Raw genomic sequence first — 12,501 nt, 5'->3', positions numbered from 1 at the left:
TTCAGACTTGGTGGGGATATTCTGAGGTTGCTGAAGATATGAGTTAGATTCAGGCAACTGGTTAAAAGATTCTTGATTCTTTTCCTTACTAATAAAAGCCAGAAGTTTGACCAGGAGACGTAAGAATTCACAGTAGCTCTGAGTGGTAGGCTTGTTTTCAATAGGAATCACAGCTTTCTGTTCAAGTGGAAAGACTTCCATACGCCCCTTCCCCCATGTTACTGACACTACACGGGTAACCTGCTGCCCTGGGAGCTTTGCTCCATCCAGAGAAGCTGCAGACGGTGGCTGGCACTGATCCTTGAGTTCTGCCTATGACACCCTACAGCTCAGACAGGATTTCTGAAAACCATCAGATCTCTACCTGCTTAGCTCATGACTTTTTTTTTTTTTTAAAAAGCAGGAAAAAACGTATCCAAGGTTAGAGGGGAAAGAACTCAGCGGAATAAGCTGAGAATTCAGAAGCAAGGCAGACATCTAAAAAGGAGACCCTCTGGCATCTCTGATTCCACAGCAGAGTCAGGCACAACAGTGAAGGCTGTGTCAGAGGCTACAAGCTGTGTGCCTGCCCTGGGGGCCTCCCCCCAAACCAAAAGCAGTGGCCAGACTCTCAGAGAGGACACAGAACACAACGCCCACGCCCGGCCCCACTCACGTTATTAAACGCGACTTGGCCTTCTTGGGTGATTCTAAGATTTCATTAACATGATTACCGGCGGGAGAACCAAAGTCACCGCTGGTGAAAGTCATACTGGGTTTAAAGGGATCCTCGGACTCGTCAAAGTGGTCCGGGTCAAAGCAGTAGGAGCCCTGAGCGGAGAGCGGGGGCGAGTGCTGCCGCGCCAGGGGGCCCCCGCGGGGCCGCAGGGTGGGGCTCGCCCTGGGGCCCGGCTCCGATGGCACCCCGGCGCCGTGAACCTGTGGCATGACTCTGCTGCCCAGTTTCCGGCCGGGCTTCCTCGGGAGGGCTCTCCTGGACTCCGTGGTCTCCGCATCTTCGGCGAAATCGAACTCGCATTTCAGCGGGCGGCTCCTCGCCTCCTCCGGCTGCTCGGCCCCCGAGTCGTGGGCATCTCCGCCTGGCGTTTCCATCATCTCAGGGGCACACTTCTGGCTCCCGGCCTTCCCATCCTCCCCATCGGGACGCACACCCTCCGGGGCAGAGGCCGCTTCCAAGAGCTCGCCACCCAGCGCCTTCTTCCGCAGGGGCACGGGCCGGGGCTTCCGCAGGCGGCTCCGGCCGGCCCCGGGCTCTGGACGCGGGCTGCCCGCCCCGGGGTCGGCTTCCCGGGCGGCGCCCGCGGTCATGGCCTCGTCTTCTTGCGCGCGCGCGGCCGGGCCGAGGAGCGCGGCCGTGCCGGGCGCCCCGGGGAAGTCCCCACAGTTCCTGGATTCTATGGAAAACGGCCTCACGACGGAGATCTTGCTCGCATCATGTTCGGGTTCTTCTCTGAAATCCTTGACTGCGCGAGACCCGCTAGCGGGCGGCGCTGCCTCCTGTCCTGCGGATCTAGAAGCAGCCGCAGGTGAACAGTTTTCAACCACTTCTGCTACCAGCTCTTCGTCCACTTCTTGTGAGTCTGAAACAAAACAGAAAAGCCATCGGTTAACAAATGACCTTTTCAGCATTAGTGAATCTTCACTACTAGCTGAACCCACAGGGACAGATGGCAGGTTCTCCCCATTTTGCTTTTACAAGCATCCCTAAGGTTCTGTAGCCATGGTGGTGTGGCCTGAAAGGGGAGACTGGTGGTACCTCTGAAGGGTGCCTGTGTATTACCCAAGTCATGATAATAATTTACTTGGGCTTCCTTGGTGGTTCGGTGGCTAAGACTGCACACTTCCACTGCAGGGCACATGGTTCAGTCCCTGGAACTAAAGATACCCCATGCTACCCACTTCAGCCAAAAAAAGTTATACAAATAACGATTATACCGAACAGACCTATTTAAGAAAAGGCGAAGTAGATCATGGGCCCCCTGCAAAGCCTATTAAAATGATGCTGAAATTCCATAGGTTAAAACAACTGGTTTGGAAGAAGCTTTGGACCCTGACAGCTCACAAACAGGGATCTCATCTGGCACGGACACCGTTCCCAAGCGCTGCCTGAGAGGTTCAGGGTCCAGATTTTTATGCAGCAACTGGATTTTAATCTCTGGATGTTAAAAATAAGAATTCCTTCTTCTCCAGGATAGAATTTAAATAACTGGACTGTTTTAAAATTAAATGAAACACTCATCATGGTTTGCTCAGAATAACTTGTCTGTACATGTAAAAACTGAAAGCAGCAAATAAAAAAACTAATTAGAAAAAGCAGATATAGCAAAGTGGTTTCAGGAACAAACATTCCTTATTTTACTAAGACACAAATCATAAAATAAAAGTTTTACTTTTAGAAGCTTTGTCTCCAGCTGGCCTGAATTCTCTCAAATCATTTGTGAAAATGAAAGATCCTTTTTAATCGGGGTCTAATAAGTAGAAACACTGCTACCAGGAAGTTGTGTAAATGAGGGTATTTCTTAAAAGCACAAATGAAGATAGTGCTTTCTTGACTCAGGTATCTGAAGTGACAGCAGAGTAGCAACTAAAATAAGTAAACTGGTTATTATCATACTGTCTCATGATTTAACAAAGACTCAGAAATGACCATCGAGTCATACTTCCTAACTGTAATCCAGGATCAAAGAGCTGAGTGTCACTAGGAGAGGTTTTGAAAGCACTCACACATCTTTTTACACGATTCCTTTATGGCTGGAACTCGGCAGTGCATTTACAAACTACTCTGCACAGATGCTTCAGATACTCTACTAATGTTCAGTATGTCTTGTTCTTAAAGATATATTTAACTGTTATTAATGCTAGAATTTAAAAAAAATATTTATTTTATTGGCTGAATCGGGTGTTAGTTGTGACATGCAAAGTCTTAGTTGCAGCATGTGGGATCGAGTTCCTTGAGCAGGGATTGAACATGGGACCCCTGCACTGGGAGTGCACAGTCTTAGCCACTGGACCACCAGGAAAAGTCCCCAGTGCTGGAATTTTTTAAAAAGCTCTCAGTACATGGTATCTGGGATTGAACATACTTCAAAAGGATTTTCTTTTAAAAGACAAAGCCAAAAAAAATAAAAAATAAAAGACAAAGCCGCTGTGGCAAAATCTTGGTAACTGTTGAATCCAGGGCTGGGTATATTGGAGTTTTCATTGTACTATTTCCTCTATTGTATATGCTTGAAATCTTGCAAAATAAAAAAATTTAAAACTCAACTGCCTTACACAGAATTTTAACGAAAACATTTTAAAGTGTACTGACTATTTAACTTGAGTGCCTACAGATTCTCTATTCTCCCTCTACATATTCTCTACATATTTGAGCTGTGATGAGGGTGTTATTGTTTCTCTGTGCTGATGGGAGGTAACAGTGAAAACATGCCATCAAAAACCCGGGGCTGCAAAAATCTACATGTGACAGTCTTGGTTAGAAGCCAGGCTGGGTTTGGGCATGCCTACTCACACCCTAGCATCAGTCGATTGAAAAAAATAAAAAATCTTTATTATCTCGAAGTACAGAAAATAACTACTTATTTTACATGAGCCACAGAGAATGTTTAAGCAGATTTACTTATAAATCAGATTTATGTTCTCAACAGCTCTAGCTGAAATGCAGGGAAGGGTTGGAAGAAGGTCAAAAAAGGAACAAACAGAACCGCTAGTGTGTTATTCTGGGGCTTCGACTAGGGCGGTGCTAATGGAAGGGAAGAGACGTGCACAGCAACTGAGAAAATGAGGTGAGACGGAGAAGGCTTGTGAGGCGCTGGATGCAGAGCTGCAGAAGGAGGCGTCAAAGTCAGCATGCACGTTTTCAGCTCGTGAAACGAGGGGAGGGTGCTACTACTCAGACTCGGGGGTACCAGCCAAGGAGCTTGGGGCTGTCAGACTGGGGCTCCAGGTCTGCCCTGGACACAGAGCTGTCTGGGACCCTGAAGCAGAGAAACTGAGTAGGAAGTGAGTAAGTAAACGCAGAGAGATCTAAGCTGCGATGAGGACGGGACATAACTGAAGCGATGACGTTCATGTCATTACCTTCAAAGTCAATTTCATTCTACATTTTTAAGGTACAAGCTGATTATCTTTTTCTCTAAAAAGTTTACCTAAAAAAAGATTAATTTAAATAAAAACTTAAAGTGTATCTTTTGTAAATTAAAAGTAATACTATTAATAATGATATCTGTACCTTTATTAATTATGATACAATGTCAGCTATGTAGGAACATATCCACACATCTTACTTAAGATGCTTACTGAAACATCTGTGACATGCTATCTGGTATTTGTTTTAAAAATAACTGAAGTAATAAAACAGAAGAGAGAGGATGAGGGGATGATGGGACCAAGTCTGAGAAAATCTTGACAATGATTTAACCCGGGAGGTAGGAACACAGAGGCTCCACTTTTCCATATGACATTGGGAGCTGAGGACAATCAAAGAAAAACTGTCTTTTGTTACGTAACTTCTCTCCCAATCTCTCCTTGCCATTGAGACATTCTAAACGTTTACGGTCAGTCTCTCTCACGGGAGCCCTGTCCTCTGTGTTCTTCCCCTACAGGCTGGAAGATCAGTTGAAGCGAAAGGGTGAGGCTGAGACAGGAGAGGACAGTGTCTCCAGCCCAGTGGCCCCGTCCCTTCTGGCAACATTTGGTCATTTCCTGATCCCTTCACCATCAATCCCACACCTCCCAAAGATGGAGAGAAGACCTCTGGAGTCGCCCTTCCCTGAGTCTCTCCTAGCTTTCTACTTCTGCCCTAGTCTCCCCTATCAGCAAAGGCAGGGCCTTCCCACTTCCCATCCCCCTCCACTTGGATCCACTCCTCCAGACCCCAACCTTCCCCATGACCACCGGCCATGAGGGATGAGGGATGAGGATGGATAAGACTCGGCAACCTGGGGACACCTGCGGGGCTGCTGCATCCTAGAGCACACCACCCAGCAAGGGGGAGGGGAAGACAGACAACACCCCTCGCCTGAATTCAGCCCCCGGTCTGAGCAGAAGACCCCCACCCAGCATTTCTTGTCCAACTCTAGGCAGGTGCCCAGTGGGCAAACCTGCCCATCCTAAGTGCACTCCCCGCAGGCCCCAGCCTGGTCCAGCACCGTCAGTCACCAGGACAGAGCACTGCCAGGCGGGGAGGGGAGAGGACAACTCACTGATTTAAGCCAGGTTGGAGAGTTTGTGAAAATGTAAAAGCAAAAACCAAGCTTCTCACCTAACTTGAAATGATATGTCTGAGTAAGGTTTTATTTGCATTTACACTCTCCGTCAGCAAGCGTCCCGGTGCCAGCTGACCCCGCCTACCTGGGGCTGCCCCAAAACAGGACCTAAAGGGCAAGCGCCGCACCGCTAGTAACTGAAGAAGTAAAACCGCCCAAGTGTCCTCAGGCTCCGGGTAGGTCTCCCACTGCTTAGCATGAGTTCTAACCTCGGTCTTCGGTCCTGGCTTTCATCTCAGAGCCCGTTATATAACTAACCTCTATTCATCCTTCCATTTTTACACAAACCCTGCTCTCCTTCAGAACCTTCCTCCCAGGGGCGCCGATAAGCTATCTCCCTGGAACAAGTCTCATGCGTTTGGATTCTGACAAGCACAGCACTGCCTGGCGGCATGGTGAACAGACAGAGATGAGATCAGTGGATGATTTCAAAGCAAACACTGAGGAAATCCAAAAATAGACCGACATTCCCACTTCTGCCACGTCTGTTGCTGTTAATCAAACTCTTCCTTTCAAAAAGCACCCTCCCCTAGATCTAAAATGTGCGATGCACCCATGGGTGCCCTAACACAGATGCCTTTTATGCTTATTCAGGATGTAGGCTAGTCTCTTGTAAAAAGGGATCTTCCCTCCCCCCGCCTTTATATTTTTAAAAGAAAAGGCACAGAATGCCAAAATTCAAAAGGCTGAGGTAACAGCTTGACTTTCTGCTTTGCGCTCTGGTACGATGAAAATATGGGCTTCCCTTGTTGCTCAGTGGTAAAGATCTGCTTGCAATGCAGCAGACACAGGTTCAATCCCTGGGTTGGGAAGATCTCCTAGAAGAGGGCATGGCAACCCATCCAGTATTTTTGCCTGGAAAATCCCATGAACAGAAGAGCCTTGCAGATTGCAATCCACAGGACTGCAAAGAGTCGGACACGACTGAAGCGACTAAGCAGCAGTTGCAGCATGTTGAAAATATACTGGGTTCAAATACAAGTGCATGAAAAACCTTGAAAACCTCAGAAGAGGGGGAAATGCCATGCACAGAAAATATTTTTGAAACTCAGAAATGTATTCAGCTAGCATATACTTAGAACCTGCTCAGCTGGCTGCTTCCACATGGATAACCTCATTTAATAGGAGGTGAACCGCAACCACTCAGAAAACACTGTATATTAACACTGCAGATTTGGCATTTTTCTCAAATATGCTTGACTCTTCCACCTCAGATTTTAACTTTCAGGTGAAATGCTGTCAGCAAGCTCCATTTGGATCTGCCCATCACTTCCTCTGCTTCAGCTATAAGAGGTCTCTTTCATGGCTTTTTCTTTTTTGTGTGTGAACCATTTTTAAAGTATTGAATTTGTTATAGGATTGCTTCTGTTTTAGTATTTTTGGTCCTGAGGCATGTCAGATCAGTTCCCTGACCAGGAATGGAACCTGCACCCCCACACTGGAAGGTGACATCTTAATCACTGGCCTACCAGGGAAGTCCTCTCTCTTATGGGTTTCTAAGTACTGGACATGTGGGACTCCCCTGGTGGTCGAGTAGTTCAGACTCTGCGCTTCCACTGCAGGCGCCCAGGTTCCATCCGTGGTTAGGGAACTAAGACCCGACAAGCTTTGCAGCAGGGCCAAAAATCAAAACAAATACTGGACATGTAAACTGATAAATCCACCAAAATTTGAACAGGCCTCCTGTGTCAACACACACGCCGGCCTCCTTCTAACCTCAAAATTAACCAGCACATCACATCCAAGTCTAGGATGCAAGGTCCGACTCTGAGGCTAAAACAAAATCTCTTAACCAATACATGAAAATGAATGTCTGTGCAATAATTCAGGAAGAAAGGGTCTCAGATAAATGTTCAGAGGGTCCATGAAGCCCCAGAAACTCAGTGAAAAATTACATCAGAGCCTTCTCCAGGGAAGAAAATCCATAGCCTTCTCCAAAGCCTAGCCTCAGAAGCCAAGGAGCAGAAGCTTGTATTTCAGCACCATGTTTAGGGCAGCTCAAAGGGCTCCTCTCTTTACTTGAGAGTTACAACTTCAACTGCCTCCCCACCCCCCATCCACCCTGCAATCACCACACCGAGCTTTAAAGGACCCTTGGCTACTGGGGAAAATATCCTAACATCAAAGAACAAAGCTCACCACCTCTCAGAACATTCCAAGGGAATGCTGCAAGTGCTGTTTTAAGTAGTTTTAAGTGTGGAATAAACGTCTGAGAGGGTACACTCACCAAAACACACATTTCAATAGTCTGTTTAAACAGGACTTAGTCACTGGCTCTGCATATGTTGACATTAAGATGGGAATGATGGGTGGGTGGCCAGGCCCGAAGGGGCACTGAACGTGTGGTGAGAGCTGGTGGGGATGGTCCTGGCAGGGCACTGGTGTGGAAGGAAGGGGCGCTGGGACAGACTACCCCATGGGGAGTCAGGCCTCTGAGGAACAGACCTGGGTGAATACTTTCCTTCTTTGGAGGGTGGTTTGGAATTGGAGGGCAGAGTAAGGGCAGGAGGCAGCCAAAACCTGGCCTAAGTCCGCAGAGCTTTCTCCACGCTCTGCCTAAAGGAGCCCCTCACCTTCTCTAACTGCCAGTGCCCGAGGAGCCTACCCTCGAGGGGCCGCCGCACTGCCAGGCTGCAGGGGCCCGGGGCCTGCACTGGCCCCGCAGAAGCCCAGTGTCTGAGGCCCCAGGGAGACAGGCGTGCACACCCGACGGGCAGGGGACACAGGGGTCGTGGCCGGACATCAGGGGACTGCGTCCAGCACGACTGGTACCGAGCAAGGCACAAGGTGGGGAAGAGGAGGGAGCCAGGCAGGGACCGCTGGGCTTGCTTGGGGACGGGCGAGTTTACAAATAAGGCTCATGTGATCACAAGGGAAGTTAAGGGGAACACACAGATGGTGTGGGAATGGAGGAGACAGGTTAATATACTAACACAGACCAAAAAGACGTTAATTCTACCAAATGCAATATGTGACTCAGTTTGGGTCCAATGTTAAAGACATTCTAAGGAGAACTGGGGAAGCCTGACTGAATATGGCCTGGGTTAGATGGTATTAATTAGGTTAACTTTACTGATATGATAGTCTTATGGTTAACAGGAAAAGCATCTTTACGTTTTAGAGATACACACTTAAATATTTAGAGAAAATGTCTCATCTTATAAATCCTTCAAAAAAAAAGAAGCAAGCATGGTAAAATGGGGTGATAAGTACATGGAGATTCATTATACTTTTCTATTATTACATGCTTACACTTTTCATAAGGTTAAAAAAATAAGAATATCTAGAAAACACTTTGGAAGGATGTATTTTTAAATAGTTCATCCCTTAAATTGGGACAAGGGCTTATTTTTTTTCTCTTATCTATTTTCTGCTTTGTGTCTGCAATGAATCGCACGTAGATAATTTTCCACAGCTACATACAACAATACATATTTCCGCAGAGTTCAAGACAACAAGTTCCCTCTTTTCCCAGGCGCCCTCTGCCTCCCACCCCCAGCACAACGCCGAGGAACAGAAGCCCAGATCCCTATGATCCGACCCCCCCCCCCCCCCCAGTGCCTGGATGCACTTGACCCCTTTCCAAACCTGGTTTCAGAAAACGACCTCCAGACACAGCCTGTCACAGAAGGACGAGAAGCAACTTAAATACACTGTCGGTGCACCATGCGACCAGACAAAACATTTCTCCAAGAACTGAAGCAGGAGGGTAATCACAGTCTGGCTGTATCAGCAAGTGTAAAATTGGCAAGCAAATGGCAGGCGGTTTCAGGCAGAAATGGAACAGCACAGGCTGTGGGAAGGAGCCAGAGGTGAGCCAGCTGTGCAACGGTGGAGGACGCGGGAGTGCCCGACGGGCAGACAGATGGAAGGACAGTCCCAAGGCGGAACAGATGCATCCAGTGCAGTTGTCTGCAAAGGCTCTCAGAGCGGCGAGAGGGCACCTGCCCTCCCCTCTCCTGTTCCTCCTCCCCGCCCCGCCCCCACCCTCTATCCTAAAACAGACACTCACCTGTTCAACGAACGACAGCAATACTGAGGTCACACTACACGCCAGGTAACTTTGCTTTTTTAACATTTATTCATTTATTTTTTATTTATTTGGCTGTGCTGCGTCTTAGTTGAGGCACGTGACCTCTTAGATGTGGGATCTAGCTCCCTGACCAGGGATTGAACACAGGCCCCCTGAATTGGGAGCAGAGTCTTAACCACTGGACCACCAGGGAAGTTCCATGTCAGGCAATTTTTGAGGGTCTCCAAATTCCTTTGTTGTTCTAATCACTGCTGTGATGAATAGTTTTCTGTACGTATCTTCATACTAGAAGAGGTAGTATAATAACAACGGCCTCTGTCCAAGGTTCCTGGCAAAGAGCTCCTAAAACCCTCGGAAGTTTCCTGGATGACTGGAGTGTCATGCGACTGATAACAAGCCCCCTTTGATCACACCTGAGTTTAATGAGGCGTCTCAGGGTGGAGGCCCCCGAGGGTGTCCAGATGGGGCTGGTCACCGGGAAGACCAGACTCGTGATGAGAAGGTGGGAACTTTTGGGAGCTGGCGACTGATCGGGTTATAAGAAGCCTTCGACGGTGAGAGTCACAGGGCCCCCAGGCAGGTGGACCCACAGAGGTGCTGGCGAGGTGCCTGCCCCCACCTGGCCCCTGCAGCTCTGCCATTCGCCTGATCCTGAGTCAAACCCTTTACAGTGAACCAGTAAGCGGATCTTCCTGAATTTTTTTTGAGTCCCTGTAGTGAATTATAGGGAGAAGGCAATGGCACCCCACTCCAGTACTCTTGCCTGGAAAATCCCATGGACGGAGGAGCCTGCTAGGCTGCAGTCTATGGGGTCGCTACAAGTCGGACACGACTGAGTGACTTCACTTTCCCTTTTCACTTTCACACATTGGAGAAGGAAATGGCAACCCACTCCAGTATTCTTGCCTGGAGAATCCAGGGACGGGGGAGCCTGCCGTCTATGGGGTCGCACAGAGTCGGACACGACTGAAGTGACTTAGCAGCAGTGAATTATAGGAGCTGAGAGGGGGTTGTGGGAGCCCCCTCAAAGCTGCAGCCAAGCAGAAGGGAAGTGTGGGCAGCCTGGGGACCTGGGAAGCACCTGACAACTCAGGGGAGGGTAGCCTTGGGGGACTGAACCCTGAAATCTCCGGCGTCTGATGCTAACTCTGGGCATTAGTGCCAGACCAGGACTGGACTGAGGACACCCAGTCCGTGGGTCCACCCCTCATGGAATTGGTGTTTGAAAAGACACCACATATTTGCTGTCAAAAAGAAAACCCCTCTCAACTACAAGTGCTATTTACATTTATTCACATATTTACGTATGCTAATAACCTACAGGTTGACCACAGGCAGTAGAGAAATATAGTCTTATCTAGTAGCAAGATGAAGGTTCTGTCTCCATGTGATGGAAAATGCAGCTTGAATTCACGGTTACCCAGGGCTGAAGAACTTCACAAGGGAAACTAGGCAGACGCTGCAAAACGTCCAGCAGTGATAACCATCCCTGCATCCCCCAGGAAAAAGAACAGAGGGAAAATCTCCCCACAGCACTGTTTACCCTTATCGCTACTAGCTGTCTGATTCCAGGTCAATGATTAAAACAAAACAACATATTGTGGTGCAACGTTAAAAACTGTGTTTGAAGCAGCTAATGACATGGAAAGATGCTGGCTGTATCTTGTTAGAGAAACCAGTTTCTAGACAACACTGGGACCAGAGCCTTGGCTTCACTTTCAGAATGACTTATCCACAGACTGCTTTTTGTGTAACAATTTTCAGGCGATAAACCTTAGAGAAGCACTAAATTATCCCCCAGTGTTTCAGATGTATAAACAAATGACTAATATTAAGCCAATCCTCCCATTTCCAGGCCCAGAATCCTTCTTATTAAGCACAAAAATCGCTTCTTTCTCAAACCTAATCCGCTTCTACCCTTTCTCCTCTGTCTTCATCTCAACACAGGACTCTTGTTCCAAGCCCACCCAGCCCCACCCCGCCTTCTTTTCCCAAGACAGAAGGGTGGGATTTATTATTGTTAAGGGCTATTTTTGAAGGATCTCCCTCCTGACAAAATTCTTCATAGTTACACTACTATTGTAACTGTGCTGCGAGTTCCAGCACTTTATTTCACACTCACAACACCCCTACGAGGTGTTCCTTAACCCCATCTTACAGGTGACGAGCCCACAGCTCAGAAAGGTTAGAACCGAAAGCAAGGGAGCAGGAGAGAGGAGAGGTGTGGAGCCAGGTCTAGGGTACAGGCGGGCCACGGCTCACCCATGCTATGCAGCCTCTGAATTAATTCTAGAGCTGTCTTCAATCACTCAATTTCTCTTCACTCCTGGGATGACTCTTAGAAAACCCTAACAGGGCCACAAGCCCAAGAAGAAAGGTTTTGAGGTGGAGGTTCAATGCTACAATAGGACACAGTCAAGTATATCGCTCTGCGGGGTTACGTCTATGAAGGGGGCGGGCACCCGAGTCAGGATGGAAGCAGGGGCTGTCGGTGTCTAGAAACAAACCATCCAGGCCGTGCTTCTGAGCGCTCACAGGTCAGGGACAGAACCTCATGACCAAGTTGGGCTAGACATTCAAACAGGGGGGACTGGGGGCTTCCTTGGCAATCCAGTGGTTAGGACTCTGGTACTCTCACAGCCCTGGACCTGGGTTCAATCCCTGGTCGGGGAACTAAGATCCCACAGGCCACGTGGAACAGGCACAACGAAAACAAAAAGGTGGGACTATTCCTCCCTCACTGCAGGGAGGTGATCTCACGGTTTCACACAACCCCCTGGGTGCAATGTGTCTCATAACAGGCAAAGCTCAATCTGACAGCTGCGAGAACAGGCCCCTGGTTATCAAGGCCCTGGGCCTGGACTTCTGAACTCTAGCCCACAGGGTGGGTCTCTGCAATTCGGGTCCAAAGAGAGGATATACACAGAAGTAACACAAACTTGGAGGGCCTGGCGATGACAGAAGTTTGACAATTGTATTACTGACTGTGAGCCAAGCTGACTGTGAGTCACAACACTAAGAAATCCTACATAAAGATCCAAACCAGATGTTCAGTGTCAGCACTCCCTAATTAGCTTAAACCCTTAGGTGCATCAGGACCTGAAGCCTTAAAATCAAATCATAAAATAATGTCTAAGATAATCATCTACCCAACCAACCACAGCCCCTGTGAGCCTGTGGCACGCGCTGCGCCCGGCATGA

At 48.3% G+C, this 12,501-nt stretch overlaps 1 protein-coding gene across 13 annotated transcripts in view; it reads right to left on the bottom strand.

Annotated features, from left to right (window-relative positions):
- The window catches only part of TACC1 (transforming acidic coiled-coil containing protein 1), a 120,097-nt gene that overhangs the window by 29,729 nt on the left and 77,867 nt on the right, over positions 1 to 12,501 (bottom strand). For 10 of the 13 annotated variants that reach the window (XM_043893934.1, XM_043893931.1, XM_043893932.1 and 7 more), the window contains one exon: positions 656 to 1,580. The exons of the other annotated variants lie outside the window; for them this stretch is intronic. In XM_043893934.1, the coding sequence (XP_043749869.1) occupies positions 656 to 1,308 (653 nt within the window). In that variant the 5' untranslated portion in view covers positions 1,309 to 1,580. The remainder of the gene's footprint in view (positions 1 to 655; positions 1,581 to 12,501) is intronic. 13 annotated transcript variants of the gene reach the window in all.

The sequence above is a fragment of the Cervus elaphus genome, chromosome 32 (assembly GCF_910594005.1).
Source record: "Cervus elaphus chromosome 32, mCerEla1.1, whole genome shotgun sequence".
NCBI lineage: Eukaryota > Metazoa > Chordata > Mammalia > Artiodactyla > Cervidae > Cervus > Cervus elaphus.
The sequence above is the reverse complement of the archived record's forward strand: the minus strand, read 5'-3'. Positions and strand labels throughout refer to the sequence as shown.